The 16577-nt window shown below is 47.6% G+C and overlaps 1 protein-coding gene across 1 annotated transcript; it reads left to right on the top strand.

Moving 5' to 3' along the window:
* Positions 1–10760: 10760 nt before the first annotated feature.
* LOC308481576 (uncharacterized protein) lies at positions 10761–16309 on the top strand. The gene is made up of 2 exons (XM_081014056.1): positions 10761–11792; positions 15185–16309. The coding sequence occupies exons 1-2, from the start codon at positions 11123–11125 to the stop codon at positions 15757–15759; spliced, it is 1245 nt and encodes a 414-aa protein (XP_080870182.1). The 5' UTR covers positions 10761–11122; the 3' UTR covers positions 15760–16309.
* The last annotated feature ends 268 nt before the right edge of the window (positions 16310–16577 follow it).

The following is a 16577-nucleotide window of genomic DNA, read 5'->3' as shown; positions in this document are numbered from 1 at the left end:
ACTCAGGGCAAACACCATGAGCATGGTGTAAAGTTGCATTTATGTACTGTCCAGCCTAAAATGTTGATACCCAGTTAGCCGAGCAAAGTGAAGCCTTAGGTCAGGGGTAGGCAACCTAAGGCCTGTGGGCCAGATGCAGCCCAATCACCTTCTCAATCCGGCCCGTGGACGGTCCGGGAATCAGTGTGTTGTTACATGAGTAGAATGTGTCCTTTTATTTAAAATGCATCTCTGGGTTATTTGTGGGCCATAGGAATTCGTTCATCCCACACACACACCAAAATATAGTCCGGACCACTACATGGTCTGAGGGACGGTGGACCGGCCCACGGATGAAAATGTTGCTGACCCCTGCCTTAGGTGATATTTGACTAAATCATGCTCAGAGTAGTAGATTCATTAAAACCAGTGGTTTCAATGACTCTGCTCTAAGCATGACTAACCCAATGAGTTTAAGCACTGGCCCATTGAATACTGCCTTTGTACGCCTGTCAGTTTGATTGCAAAGTGCTAATTCTCTTAAACACTAAGATGTCAGACTGATTCTTGGTACACATATTAGGACACAATTTTACATTGCATGTTCAAATAGCAGCTCTATCCTTGCACCAGTTTTCAAGGGGTGAAAGGAAATATGTCAAGTTAGACTATATTGTATTAAACATTGTAGTAGTGTTATGTGTGAACCCTGCCCAGCAGCTTAACTATGGCCATAAATGTTTGTTTGTTTGCTTGTTTGCTCCAAGTTTTGCATCTTCACTGCTACAAATGCCAAATATGGTGGTGTCATATTTTTGAATAAGATTATAGCTGAGTACATGTTCCTGCCAATGGATCACATCACCAACGTGGTCATATCAAGATGCCACCTAGACAATCAGATCTGAGTATTCAGTCGTGTCTCCTTCCTCGCTCTGAACAGGCTTCCTGACAACATGACATAGTCAATCAGATTTGTCTATGTGATGACACTATGGAATCAAATCCAAGTAAATGCAATGCTTCTTTCTATCACTATAAATGAGACAACATTTTCACCTTGTTTCATAGCATCCCTGTCAGAAAAGGACTATGTTTTAATGTGGGTGAGGAAGTGTTAATGCTCTTGGCACTTCACTCATCATAACTTCCATATTTTATTATTTGTATAATTGAAAATGCAATTTATATTAACAGGTATATACTGTAATGAAAATAACAAAATGCCAAGAAATAGCGCAGTATAAGTTCAAAAGTCATAACTTTTGAAGTGGAATTGATGAACAACATGATTTGTTGTAATGATTCATTGAGGAGGCCACATCAAATATGAGCAATCAAATGATATGACTAATCAAACTTTATTCACAAATTCAAAACACAATTAGCCTCCAGGAAATGTTTATATTCTCTGAGGTCCTGATTCAAAAGACATAAGACAGTTTTTACTGGAGCAGAACTTGATCTTCACTTAATAACTTTATAAGTCAGACCAATTCCCTGCAGCTATAATATTCTTGATAGCTTTATAGCCTAGTTTTTCTGAAAACAAACAATGTCATTTAATGCAATATATTTCATCTTCTTCTGGGAACAGAACACACTAGTGTCTTCTGCAGTATTGAAAGCCATTTTACTTTGACATCTTAACAACACAGCCAAACATAAAACAGATGCAATATCCTCTTTTGCTTACCTTGTGTCCTCTCCCTTTTTTTTTTTTTACAAAAAAGCACTTTTGCCTAAATGTTCATTCCTTGCCTAGTAATAAATAGGTAATAATGTACTGTAATAGCAAGCCTGCTTCATTACACTGCAAAGCCTGCTGCAGCCACAGTAGCCCTCAGGAAGACATGCTGGAGGCAACAGACTGACGATCGAAAAGCAATTAGCATTGTGGCTTGTGATAATTACCCACAGTATGGGAGGCTTCTCCAAGATGTTGTTTCCACTGTGCTTAATAATAGGGTGCTTTAAACATTTCTGTATTTTCTCATAGACACACCACTGTTATAATTTCAGATGTCAATTTATTTCTCATCAAGGAAAATAAACATCCCTCACTCATTTCTCTCAGCAACCGCCCTGCCCAAAACCTTTAAAGAACAAAACGCTGCTCTTCCGACTATTTCTAGTGTCACCTAAAAGTCACCTTGGATCATGTTTTAATCAGCTGGAACAAGGCAACATCTCATTTAAGCCTGCAGTTTCCTTGCTCGGCAATATGCTGATTGGCGAGACAGAGCGATCCAAATTGAGCACTGATTAAAATGGGATGAGGATGCAAATGCAGCCCTGGCTTCGCAGGCACACCTTGCCCTGTGCTGCGAAAGGGCAAGGCAACATGAACTCTCATTACATTAACAGATTAAAAGCAAAACAAAATGTTGACATAGGATGCCGAGCATTACAGTGTCTGTTGTTATCGTTTCAAAGCTGCTGCTTCTTTGGCGATCCCTCGTAGTCGAGTAAGATTGTCTTCCATAAATACGGTTTTAACAATGAGTCCGTAAGTGACTGTGGAGGCCAATTCTGGATCCACACATCCTTCCACAGCGGGGACATTGGTTTCCGGGAGAGAGTTGATCACGGTGTGGATTTGCCAAGCGTGTCTTCCTCTTAGCACGTTTCTCCCTTGTGTTCTGAGTTTGAGTGTCTTCAAAGCCCATGACACCTTTGGTAAAGGCTGTTCTCCAACTGGAGTGCTCTCAGGCCAGTGTTTCCTAATTGTTGGTGTTTATACTGCTTTTTTTTTTTTTTTTTTTTTTGCTTTTTTTTAGATTTGCCTTGAGACAGTCTTTAAACCTCTTTTGTTGACCACCAGCTTTACACTTTCCATTTTTAAGTTTGGAATACAGTAATTGCTTTGGCAGACGATAATCAGGCATCCGCACAACATGACCAGTCCAGTGAAGTTGATGTTGAAGAATCATTGCTTCAACACTGGTGATCTTTGCTGCTTCCAGTACACTGCCATTAGTCCGCCTCTCTTCCCAAGTGATGTGTAAATTTTTTTGGAGACACCGTTGATGGAATCTTTCACTCACAAGGGTTATAGGAACATTCAAGCCCACTCACCACAACAAGGTGATGATCCAGCGAGTGGGGTGTCACAACACGTTAGTGTGTCAACTGCAGTGTGTAGGTGTTTCACACAAACATACCCCCTATGCTCCTGCCAGGGCTGGAAAAGGGTTAGTTTGACCTTGCTAGTAAAACTGAATTACTGTGTTGTGAAATGATACACATCTAAAAAGTGTGTCGCCAACATGAAGCATCTGGGAAGCTCTGCCCTAGATAAAGAAACAGACACGGGAATAATGGAATTGTAGAGTTGGAAGGGACCATGAGGGTCACAGGCATGACCCTAGGAGCCACCACACCTGGCTCCCTCTGTTTTTATCTTTTTGAGGGGGCCAGCCCTCGTATTGTTCAGAGGGTGGAGGAGGGCAAACTCGGAGTCAGTGCTACTCCTGCTGCTACTGCTGCCACAACTGGCCAGGGGTGGTTTCCCCCATCTTTCCCTTGTGTGGTAGTGGGAGATGGAGGACAGGAGCCACCAGCAACTGGGGCTGTGCTGCTGCCATGTTCAGCTGTGCCCCCTGGCTCCACATCTATCTATCATCTACCTATTGATCATCTATCTATCTCACATCTACACACATGAATGTTTTGTGGGTTGTTTTTTCCAATTTTTCAATCCACAAAAACCAGGACTGAAGGAGCCTGTGATCGACACAGAATGGAAATGGGTTGATCTGCCAACCCCTACTTCATGAGGAATATTTTCACCGTGGCACAAACAGAATGAGACATCAGTAAATGTAAAGTTCCTTCTACAAATTCTACAATCGTAAGTTCAAGTTCCACTTGAGCGCCTTGTCTCACTTCCACTATTTTTTTGATGATGGCGATTCAAAAGTGCAGCCCGACTTCAGCTTACATTGTTGCAGATACATTAATGAGGAGTTTTAGAATTGTAACATGTGGAGTTCAGGGATGTGATGCGTTAAACCTGAACAACTGTACTGCCAAAATGTGGATTTTTGAGTTCGTCCATCTAGAAGCTGATTAATATTGCAGTGGAGAAGAATTTTGGTTGGTAATTAATTTTAAGCACACTTTCATCTTCATATATTAAATCTTAAATTAGAGCTGCATTATGAATATACCAAGAACTCTGCTGGATCACAGCAAAAATCAATCTAGTTCAGTAATCTGTTTCCAACAGTAGACAGTCTTGGAGCGCCTTACTTGGTAAGATGGAGCTGCAGTAACAACCTCCTGGCAAAGGCATCACCGTCATTTACTGGGAACGGGAGTAGTCAAGCATCAAGAAAGTTGAAGTTGTGTAGGTGCACTGACAGAGTCAATTTAGCCCTTCCACCAAAGCACATGCAGAGTCCCAGTCTCACCAATGCCTTCCTGCTCCCTGTTCCAGTAAGCAGCAACAACAAGAGGCCATTGATGGAGCTGTAGCCCATTAGATAAGCTGCTCCCGAGCCAATCAGATACTTCTGGGAAGCTTAGTAGCAAGCCATTAAACAACCTTCTTCTGCTGTATGCCCTAGTATTCACCTCTCAACATGAAGACATCTCTTCTTCCAGCTATTATGCCTGATAGTTATTGATACATTAGTTTTCTGTGAAGCTGACTAGTTGACTAATTTGAGCTGACAGCACATGCTGCAGTCACCTTGCTGAAGCCGAACAGGTCTAGGTCTGAGTGAGCACCTGGAAAACCCAGTGTAAGCTACATTGAGTTCCATGGACTAAATAAATAAATAAAGCTATCCAACTTGGTGAATATCACTGTATGTTCTGGAAGCAATTTCTTTAATTGATTATGTGCCCTGATGTGTGACGAAGTACGTTCATTCCTGTGTGAGATCTGTTCCATTTTTCCCAATGCCAAAATATCTGTCAATTCTCAACATGTTCCATATTATTTTCTTCATTTTAAGAATCTGGTCCCTTCTTTTCATTTAATGATCACTTAATAACATGGGTGTATTCTTCCTGTAGTATGGCAAAGATCCTGCTGTTGTTGCTGACTAAATCAAGGGATGCTGATCTTTCCCCCAATGTATTTATTTTGAGGTGGATGACAACATCAAGGCAAATTATAAAACCAGCTCAACAGTGAAAACAATTAAAAGCAGCAGCAGCAAAATCCTATAAGAACAGCAAAAACAAACAGAAGCAAAAGCCTGAAAGCAAGTCTTAAATTCTTCGTTTCTTTGAAAAAGAATATCAATAGAATTTCTCAACAAGGTAACACTATGACAACACAACAGTAGCATATTTTATAACAGCAACTTATTAAAGAACAATGACAATATTTTCATAACAGCAAAACTGTGTTAACAGTGCAATCCTAAAGCCTTATTCCACCAGCTGTGGTTAATGTCATCAAGATGTTTCTGCAGTATACTAAGTGGCCTATGTATACCTTGTAGATTCCTCACCCCTATCTCTCTTTCCTGCTGTTTGTTCTGCTGCTATGGTATTGGTATTGCAGGCAGAACAGAGCCAGGCGTACTATAATACATGCATATCAGCTATGTATACATGGGACAAATCCTTGTACAGCAGTAGAAAACATCTGTTATTGCATGCATGAAACATCTGTAGTGCAACACATTTGCATCATCCTATCCTACTCGGCACACAAGACAACCCTGGCAGACACCCACCAGGCTTGACTCTAAGCCCTGTAATTCCCTGGTTCAGAATAGTAATTTGGCACAGTGTATTGGGAAAACTGTGCATCTCTAATAACACCAGCCAGCCCATGCCTCCAAAAGATGGAAGGCCAAGAGCTGTTAATTTTAATTATTATGGCTTATCTATTGTATTAACATTGTTGGTGTATCTTTAAAAAGAAAGGAATTAATAACTTTTATTTGGATCTTTTGCAGAACCCACAAAGTCTCAAAAATGTCATATTGTTACAGAGGATCAAAGAAACTGCCTACGGGAAAAGAAGATAAACAAACTGAGTAGCCAGTCATAAACACAACAAGACAGACAGCAAAGGAGACAATGAGTTCCAAATTTTTGCCATTGGGAATGTCTACCAATATTATAATTCTGTGCTGCATCATATTTATGTAGTAAGATGTTTACACCATGTCATCTGGGCTCTGGTGGCTTAAACATATCCCTTGATCTCTATTTTTGTATCATGTAAGTATGGAATCCATTCTTAAGGAAATCAGCCCTGAGTGCTCACTGGAAGGACAGATCATGAAGCTGAGGCTCCAATACTTTGGCCACCTCATGAGAAGAGAAGACTCCTTGGAAAAGACCCTGATGTTGGGAAAGATGGAGGGCACAAGGAGAAGGGGATGACAGAGGACCAGATGGTTGGACAGTGTTCTTAAAGCTACTAACATGAGTTTGACCAAACTGTGGGAGGCAGTGGAAGACAGAAGTGCCTGGCGTGCTCTGGTCCATGGGGTCACGAAGAGTCAGACACGACTAAACAACAACAACAACAACAAGAAATACATGCAAACTCAGTGCTCACTAGAGCCAGTTATAGGGCAAAACAATAATATCATTGCTCTGCTATATGGTCACTTTGATGTTTATTAGAACAAAGAGCAAGGAAGAGGCAGTGGAAGACAGGAATGCCTGGCATGCTCTGGTCCATGGGGTCACGAAGAGTCGGACAGGACTAAACGACCAAACAACAAGTATGGAATCTTGTGATGAAAGATGGTGATTTACACAAGGCTGCCCAGTGATTCCAATTTCAAAGCAGTATCATATCACAAACATTTCTGCAATCTGGTCCATCTACATTCTCTGATCACCTGGGGCTCCAGGGGAGTGGCGTTTGCTGTGTGGCACAGCCTGCAGGAGCCATCCTCTTCATGTGTGGCTGGGGTGTGTGTGCCTGCCTCCCCCCTTTCCAGCTACTCTAGCCTGACTCTAGCCTCACATTGGAGGGGACTGAACCAGGCCTGCCCCTGCCGCATTTAAGAGGGTGACCTTGGGTAGTTTAGCCACTTAGGAGTTCAGCGTGGGATTCATCAGCTGCCTTCCCAAGCTGAAAGTGGCTTGTCCAAAGGTAGATGAGTAGGACCTTGCTATGGTTTATTTGGTTGCCATATTCACAGCCAGGGAGGGATTTTTCCTACAAATTGGCTAGTCGGTGGGTTTTCACTTATCTGATTGCAACAGTCACAACTTGGGCAGAACAAGGAATTGTATTGGATCCTTAGCTGATAGGGTGCCACTTTAAAGGGGTCCAGGATGGGTGTCTCTGCCTGGTCCAGATGGGCACCAGTGTGCCATAGCACCTCTCCCAATGGTGGCCCAAATGGGATCAAAGCAACTGGTGGTGGTGGTGGTTGTTATACCCTGCCCATCTGGCTGGGTTAACCAAGCCACTCTGGGTTGCTTCCAGCAAAATATAAAAATAAAATGTTAGACATTAAAAACAGTGCTGCCTTGAGATGTCTTCTAAAATTTGTGTAGTTCTTTATCTCATTGACATCTGATGGGAGAACATTCCACAGGGCAGTAGCCACTACCGAGAAGGCCCTCTGCCTGGTTCCCTGTAACCTCACTTCTCGCAATGAGAGAACCACCAGAAGGCCCTTGGCGCTGGATCTCAGTGTCCAGGCTGAACAATGGGGGTGGAGATGCTCCTTCAGGTATACTGGGCTGCACTGGCAGAGGAAAGCGGGTGAGGGGGGTGCGGTCCACCCAGGGTGTCAGCTGTGAGGGGGGTGACATCATCACACACCCCCACTCGCTGCTCAGGCAGCGCCCCTGGACACTCGCCACACGGGTGGTGGGCCACTAGGGACACTGCCGCCGGGGGCAGCTAGCAGCGGCCAGACGCTCACCGTACAGGTGGCTAGGGACACTCGCCATGCAGGCTGCTAGGGACGCTTGCCGTGCTGGCGGCTAGCAGTGCTCCCCAACGCTCACTGCACGGGCAGCAGGCAGCTTGGGATGCTTGCCGCATGGGCAACTAGGAACGCTCACCGTGCGGGTGGCTAGCCCCACCCCCATGGGCCAGCTAGCCCTGCCCCCGCACCACTCCAGGTGCTGGGGCAGGTTGCTCCACCCCTGCTGGGCTAATGCTGTTTAGGGCTTTCAAGATCAGTACCAACACTGATCCATGTCAGGGGTGACTCCCCAGCTCTCAGTTGACCCCCACCTTGTCAGCCAAGTGGCTTGATACCAGATACGTGCCCAATGACTAGGCCAAAAAGTACTTACACCTGTAATCAATAAATTCATGGTTTATTTCAACCCACTACAAATCTCCTGTGCTTATTTCTTTGGTTTGCCCTTTGCCACGCTGCAGGCATCATGTTCCTGTGATGGCAAACTTCCGATCACCATATGATGAATGAAAAGAAAAAGAGATGACCTTTAAGGGGTTTTAAAAAGTCAACATGTAATTAGGAAGAAGGGGATGCTATTGATTACAGAGTCAATGGAAAGACTCATTTGAAAGCACTCGCAATGGGATTCCCTGCTCTACCTGCCTGTATATTTAGCAGGCCCTGTCTTAATGTTCTGAAGCTTTTCCTGCAGTGCAAGGACTCAAAGGGAATGCCTTCGAAGCTAAAATCTTCAGGATAAGTTAATGGAACTTCAGGATGTGAGCCGACATGCTTTTCTTGCGCCATTTTGGATATACGGATTTCTCCAGTGCCACCATTTATGCATTATTTCTTCAAACAGCACTGGAGACTCTGCTTGTCAAACATCACTGCTTATTGTTGACTCCTGGTCAACTATGGCAGAGTCAGAATGGCTGAAGGATACCCACCTCACTGATTTCCTGAGACATTACATGAATTAAAGAAGGGGGGAAATCTAAACATTAAAATGGAAGAAACCCATGAGTAGCATCAATTCCCCTTGGATTCCTAGGACAAGGACTTTTATGTGCATTAATCTTTCTGATCGCCCAAGTCAGGACTGTGTTCAAAGATTCATTCAATAATCTCTGTCTATTATTTCACAGCCACATTCATTCTGACCTTGAAATTCTGCTACTTAGCGGTGAATAAACTCCACTATAGTGCTCACTAGTCCCATGGACTGCAAGATCAAACCTATCCATTCTTAAGGAAATCAGCCCTGAGTGCTCACTGGAAGGACAGATCCTGAAGCTGAGGCTCCAATACTTTGGCCACCTCATGAGAAGAGAAGACTCCCTGGAAAAGACCCTGATGTTGGGAAAGATTGAGGGTACAAGGAGAAGGGGCAACAGAGGACGAGATGGTTGGACAGTGTTCTTGAAGCTACCAGCATGAGTTTGACCAAACTGTGGGAGGCAGTGGAAGACAGGAGTGCCTGGCATGCTCTTGTCTATGGGGTCACGAAGAGTCGGACATAACTAAATGACTAAACAACAACGACAACATAGTGCTATGTTAACATCCCCCAACTAGTGCCCTCCTGGTTTTTTGGACTACAACTCCCATCATCCTTGACCATTGGCCATGCTGGCAGGGGCTAATGGGAGTTGTCGTTCAAAACATCTGGTGAGCACCAAATTGGGGAAGGTTGCAGACTGTTCATTCATTTGTTCTAGAGTTTACATGCCTTCTGTGCCTGGAAAGTTTCTTCTTGTGTGCTTTTTAACTGCACTGAATTTTTATTAATTTATTTTTATTTAAACATGTTTATTTAAATATTTTAATAAAGTCAGTCTGAAGGTTTAATATATTCTTAAATTTAATCTTAAAGTGCATACTAGAAACATCAGCAGTGAGAGCTGTTGGGAAAATGCATTTCTTTTGTTACAAAGCGTGTTCTCATTAAGGGAGAGCACGTGTTGCGGCTGGGGCCAGGCAAAGCACCCTTTAGTTGCCAGGCAGAATTGAAGGACCAGGACTGGTTGTTGGTGTTGCTGGGGAAAATTGTATGTTGCCAATTTGGGGGTGGAGATCAGAGAATATTTAAGCAAGGCCCACGGAAAGTTGCTTTCTCGGCATCGGATCGAGCACAGCGAAGGACTGGTTGTATAAAGAACTTTGACTCTCTTCCTATTTTCTTCTTTTATTTCTTGATCTCTTGTAGTTAGGACTCTCCGTACCCCCCCTCCTTTTATTTCTTTCTTCGTTCTTTGTTTGTTTATTTCATTTGTACCCCCTTTTATTTCATTGTTTGATTTGTCCGTAAATTTAATTTATACCTCTGTCACAGCTTCCCTGGGGCTTTAGGCCCTGTGGGTCGCTGGGGGTGGCCGCGGGGGGTGGGCACCGGACCCCAGGCTTACGGCCCGGTTCACGGCCGAAGCACAGCGGAGGGGTCGGTGCTTTGGGCCTGGCTACTGCCGGCTGGCACCAAATTTAATTGCGGGCCATCGGGGGCCAGGCTTCCCCCCCCCCTTTGCTTTCTTTACTTACCGGTGAGCGCGGGAGCCTGGGGAGAGGGTGCCGGTGTCCGCGGTCTTTCCCTTCGCTCCCCCGGCGGCGGCCTTTTCGCGCGCTCCGGCGCGCCCTACACGGCTGAGGCAGGCCGAGTTGGGAGGAGGCGCCGTGCAGGCGCCCCTGCGAGCTGCCGATTCGCGTCTGCACTCTCGGCAGCCTTAGGCCTGTTAGGCCTTGTTTGGGAGAGGCCTGGTTTCCTCCCTCTTCCCTTGCTGGTGGCCCGGAGCAGCCGGGGAGCCGGCGGTGGGTCGCGGGGCGGCTTATTTTGGGCCGTAGGAGCCTCCGCGGCCCCCCCTTTTCGCACCCGCCGTTGGCGTTCTGGTGCGCTACTGCGCGCGCAGCGGGCCAAAGTAGGGCCATTTTAGGCCGGGGCTGCCTAGCGCGCCCAGCAGTTTGGCCCAATTTAGGCCTGCATCCGGCCTAATTCAGGCCTTTGGGGTGGGCCGACTAGCTGAAGGCTGTAAGAGCCTCCATTTTGGAGTCTGGCGGGAGCGCCATTTTCTCCTGCCTTCCTTTCTTGTGTGCTGGCCTCTAGTGGCTGTTCATAGCAAGTGCGGCCTATAATTGGCCTTGACGACCGCTGGCGCCACCTGCTGGTGAGCTCTATAATTGCAACTGCCGGGAATAAAAGCAGAATTCTTTGCTGTTTGGGATAATTTTATTGTTGAGTAGGCTAAATTGATAATTTTGATTGCATCTAATTATAAATTTGTATTCTCCTGGTAGCAGGTATGGCTCCAAAGAAGAAGGTGGCGCAGAGGCCTGGACTCGCGTCCTCAGCGAAGCGGCCCATAAAAGGCCCGTCCCAGGCTCTGCGTTCTCCTGAGCCAAGCCAATCGCTGAGACGCCTCCAATCTATGGTCACAGGTCTGGCTAGTGACCCGGTGGCATTGGCACATGTTGAGGCTGAGGTGGATGGCTTGCTTCAGCGCTGCTCGACTCCGACGACCTCTGCTGCACCCCCAGCTCCGCCTGTTGGCGCACCTCCTTCGGTGTCATCTTCTTCTGAAGATGAGGGGGAGGATTTGTCAGCCGGGGGTCTTTTGCATACTATGCGATCGTCCCAGTCTCCGGTCTTACCTGCCTCCCAGGCTGCAGTGCCAAGGGTACGGGGCGGCCCCAGGGGGGCATCCAGGCGGAGGGCATCTGCCCGGATTCGGGCGGCTCGGGGTGCAGCTGTGCAGTCCTCATCAGCAGTGAGGTCTGTTCCTGGTCATTCACCTGTAGTCTCTTTTCAGTCAGTTTCAGGTGAGGTGCTGCAAGGCGATGGATCTGAGTCTTCTGTGGAGGACAGCCTCCCTCCACCTCCAAAGTCTTCTTCCGGTGGGCTTCGTCGCCGAAAGAAGAGTTCTAAGAGGCGTGCCAAGAGGAGACGGAGAGACACTTCATCCTCTTCTGCAGGTACTTCGTCTCAAACCTCCAGTAGCGATGAGGAATCTTCGCTTAAGCTGTACTGGGGCTTTGGGGAGACCTCGGGCCTCCCAAAATGGGCTTGGGAGCGGAGGGCGAACTCTCACAGGGCAAAGTATGGGGCGGTGCAGGACTGTCTGGAAGGGGTCCTCATGCCTGACGTGAAGGTCTCTACTAATTCAGCTAGGGACATTATACCCGGTGCCCACTTGCCTACTAAACTGCGATCCAGGATTCTGGACGGCCGTTACATTGATATTTTTAGCTTGGCACCCCCTCAGGAGAGTCAGGACTCGCAGGATAGGGGTTTGGCAGCCACAAAAAGAAGGGTGGTCTTGCCGAAAGTGGAAAGGACCTTCGATAGATGGTTGGATAGTTTCCAAGTGTTCGCTGGAGTGGTGGCAGCGGCTTACCCACGGAGGTCCATGCACCTATGGGTTTATTTGTCCATAGTCCGTTCAGCATTTACGATGGCTGGACCGTCTGCTGCAATTTCTTATGATGAGAATTTTAGACACAGGGCTGCCAAGATCCCCACTGCCCGCTGGGATCGTAAGGATTTAGATGTCTGGACCACTTATGTGGCTCCACATATCAACAATAAGGTCCCTGAATCGCAGAAACCTAAGAATGTGCCAGCTAAGACAGGTCGCAAGTTCTTTTGTTGGGATTTTAACAAGGGTACCTGTCAGCGCCAGTTCTGCAGATATTCTCATAGTTGTGAGAGGTGTTCAGGGAACCATCCAGCATCTGCTTGTGCAGGGGTTCGACGGCCCTTTCGGAAAGGGGGGGGCTCTCAGCAGCCCCCAAAGGCCGCTCCCCAGGCTACAGTCGCCGGAGCAGGGAAATAGTGTGCTTTCCGCTTTAGCTTATACTCCGGTTAAGCTACAGCCGTTGTTGTCATTGTTACAGTTATACCCTCTTCAGGAGGCAGCGTCTTATTTGCGTGACGGCTTTTCTTTGGGTTTTAGAATCCCAGTGGCGTCAACTCCAGTAGCCAGGAACCCTTCAAACCAGAAGTCTGTGAGGGATATGCCTGAGGTCGCGCGTAAGAAAATTGGGAAAGAACTGGCTTTACGACGTATGGCCGGCCCTTTTGCTGTTCCCCCCTTTCCCAATCTACATGTTTCACCATTAGGTATAGTTCCTAAGAAGGCTCCGGGGGAATTTCGCCTAATTCACAACCTTTCTCACCCCAGGGGCACATCAGTAAATGATGTTATTCCCCCGGAGCTTTGTTCCGTGAAGTATGCCTCGCTTGATCAAGCGATCAAAATGATAAGGAAATTTGGGCAGGGTGCCCTGCTGGCCAAATGCGACATTGAGTCGGCATTTCGGCTGCTTCCAATTCATCCCGATGACTTCTGGCTGCTGGGATTTCAGTTTGATGGGGAATTTTACTTTGACAAGGCCATGCCCATGGGCTGCTCAGTAGCCTGTGCGGCTTTTGAGTGTTTTAGTTCCTTTTTGGACTGGGCTCTGCGCAAAAGAACTGGTTTGGGCGGAGTCACTCATTATCTCGATGATTTTTTAGTGGCCTCAGCTAGTGATACGGGAAACTGCGTGGTGTTGTTGCAGGCCTTCGCGGCCTTGACTGAGGAGCTGGGGGTGCCATTAGCCGCGGAGAAGACTGAGGGTCCTTCTACGCGGCTGACTTACCTGGGTATTTTGTTGGATACGGTGGCACAAACTTCCAGTTTGCCGGCGGATAAGATTCTCACCTTAAAAGGCGTCATTTCTGACCTCATTCCCTTGAAAAAGGCTACTCTGCGACAACTGCAGTCGTTGCTGGGCCACCTAAATTTTGCTTGTAGGGTGATCGCTCCGGGGCGGCCTTTCTGTTCCCGCTTGGCCAGACTTATGTCTGGTCTGAGGTCCCCGAGGCATAGAGTGCGCTTGTCAGCCCAGGTGCGTGCTGATCTTCGTATTTGGTTGGAATTCCTGGAGGAATACAATGGGGTGTCACTTTGGCAGGACACCTTAAACCTTTGTAATGATTTTCAGGTGCACTCAGATGCTGCAGGATCATTGGGTTTTGGTTTGTATTGGGATGGCAGGTGGTGTGCCGAGCGTTGGCCTCTGGCTTGGCGTGGGGAAGCTATAACTCGGGACCTAACTTTTCTTGAGTTTTTTCCCATTGTAGTGGCCGTCCATTTGTGGGTCGAGCAATTCAGGGACCGGCGTGTATGTTTTTGGACAGATAACCTGGCGGTGGTGAACGTGCTTGCCAAGCAGTCTTCACGTTCACCTAGGGTATCAGCCCTGCTAAGGGTTTTTGTTTTACATTGCTTGCGTTTTAACATCATATTTTCTGCTCGTTTTGTTCCTGGAGTGTCTAACGAGATCGCTGATGCTCTGTCCCGTTTTCAGATGCGGCGGTTCAGGTCCCTGGCGCCAGTGGCTCGAGACCGTCCGGAATTTTTCCCGGATCATCTCTGGAACCTTGGCAGCACTTAGTTTTACAGGGAGTAGCTGCATCTATTGCCCCCTCCACGTTGCGGTCCTACAAGAAGGCTTGGACTGATTTTTTGTATTTTACTGGGCAGTCAGTGGTAGGGGGAATGGGCACACCTCATTCTACCGCACAGGTGCTCCGATATTTGGCCCATCTGTTCCAGATGCGGCGGGCAGCCAGGACCCTGAGATTGCATTCAGCTGCAATTTCCTTCTTTAGCAAGGTTTATTTTAATAAGGATCCTTGTGGGAAGTTCGTGGTGCGCAAGGCACTGGAGGGATGGGGACGTCTCTGCCCGTCCAGACCTGCTACGAGGAGGCCTATAACGTTTGAATTGCTGACCGAGATGCGAAGTAAATTGAAGGGCATCTGTTGGTCTAGGTTTGAGGCTCGGTTATTTTCCGCAGCCTATTCGTTAACCTTTTTTGGGGCCCTGAGAGTTGGGGAGGTGGTGTTTGAACCTAAGCAGGATGGAGGTTCTAGAGGTTTGTTGCTGCAGGACGTGAGCCTGTCTCAGTCGGAACTGCAGGTCCATGTCAGGAGTTCCAAAACTGATCAGCTGGGTAGGGGAGCAGTTATTCGGCTCCCAGCAACTGGGCTCGGGGGCCCTTGCCCAGTTAAGGATCTCCAAAAATATATGGCTTTGCGGCCTACGGGAGAGGGGCCCCTGTTCATTCATGAAGATGGGCGCCCATTGGCGCGTCATCAGTTCACCGGTGTCTTGCGCAAAGTCATTGCTGCTTGTGGCCATGTAGCCTCTGAATTTGCTCCGCATTCCTTCAGGATTGGGGCTGCAACGACAGCTGCTCATTGGGGCTTGTCGGTTAAGAGGATTAAAGACCTGGGCCGTTGGAAGTCGGGCGCATACAGGGGTTATGTGCGGAAACGATGTTGATTTCATGTACTCACATCTGTTGTTTTACCCTAGGTCTACCCACTATCCGGGTCTGGATAGTGGGGCACAGTATTGTGCATTGGGCTGCTTGCAGAGCTCGGCAATCCGAATTGGGAGCTGGCCTTGGCTTTCCTCAGCACGTGCAGGTGTCCTGGATCGCCAGAAGGGGGATGCTGTGGAAGGAATTCTTACCGCTCATGCAGAGGCGTGTTCTGCTGGAGGGCCCCCCCACGGCGATTGTGGTGCAGCTCGGGGAAAATGATATGGTTTCCTCCTCTTGTTATGTTTTACGTGCTATTATTTTGCAGGATTTGAGGGACTTGGCGGCCTTGGTGCCTGCTACTAAGATAATTTGGTCCCAGTTGCTTCAGCGTTGCATCTGGAGGGGTAGTCCCTGCCCTGTGGCCACCGAAAGGGTGCGAAAGCGTATCAATTCGGCTGCGAGCAAGCTGGTGTCTGATCTGGGTGGGCTTGTGATTCCCCACCCAGATATTAATGTTAAAGCCACTGATTGCTACAGGTTGGATGGGGTTCATCTCACCTCAGTTGGGAATGATGTATGGTTGAGGTCAGTGGTGGCTAAGTTGAGGGTGTGTTTAAGTTTGTGAGTGGTTGGCGGCGAGCGTAAGGGCTCGGGTGGCGGTTAGGCATTGGTTTAAATTGGTTGGTGGAGGGGTATGGATTGGCTGTGCCTGCCCCTCAGGTGATGCTGCTGCACGGGAATTCCGTTAAAGGAATTCAGGGGCTTACCATCCTTTCGTCCAAACCCCTGGAATCGGGTTTGGGCCGCGTAAGCCCCTAGGAGCATGTGGGGAGAAGCTGAGGGTCTGTGTCGCAGCTCCAGTTATCCCGGAACTTGTTCCTCCACACTGGCTTCCGCTGGAATCCGGAAGGCAGTGCTGTCCCCAAGGCGGGGGGACAGATAGTCTTAACCAATGCCTAAGCAACCACTCACAATTATGTATGATAATAAAGTTGTGGCCAAAAAATTATGCCAAAAACCTTAAACAAAAATTACGTGTGAAGTGTGAGTTATTTGGGGTAGGGTGTTTTGGGGGACCTCAGCACACAAAGCGTGTTCTCATTAAGGGAGAGCACGTGTTGCGGCTGGGGCCAGGCAAAGCACCCTTTAGTTGCCAGGCAGAATTGAAGGACCAGGACTGGTTGTTGGTGTTGCTGGGGAAAATTGTATGTTGCCAATTTGGGGGTGGAGATCAGAGAATATTTAAGCAAGGCCCACGGAAAGTTGCTTTCTCTTTCGCTGTGGGCATCGGATCACCCGCCCGCCCTCCCTTGTTTGGGCTTCCGCTTTGACCTTGCTATGCCTGTCATGGGGTCGTTCGCATTGATGCGGGGGCCTGGTAGGAATTTTGCCATCTGGCTGATTAGTGCGTGCCATTTGGTTTTTGCCTACTGCGTAGCAAAT

The sequence above is a fragment of the Podarcis pityusensis genome, assembly GCF_964106645.2.
Source record: "Podarcis pityusensis genome assembly, chromosome: 7".
In the NCBI taxonomy this organism is placed as follows: domain Eukaryota; kingdom Metazoa; phylum Chordata; class Lepidosauria; order Squamata; family Lacertidae; genus Podarcis; species Podarcis pityusensis.
This window is presented reverse-complemented; position numbering and strand designations above follow the sequence as displayed.

Bases quoted from the DNA above. Each gene is read 5' to 3' on its own strand.
- LOC308481576 (XM_081014056.1), top strand. From the start codon at position 11,123: ATGGCTCCAAAGAAGAAGGTGGCGCAGAGGCCTGGACTCGCGTCCTCA. The intron at 11,793-15,184 runs GTACTTCGTCTC...GTTTTACCCTAG, and splicing joins CACTTCATCCTCTTCTGCAG to GTCTACCCACTATCCGGGTC.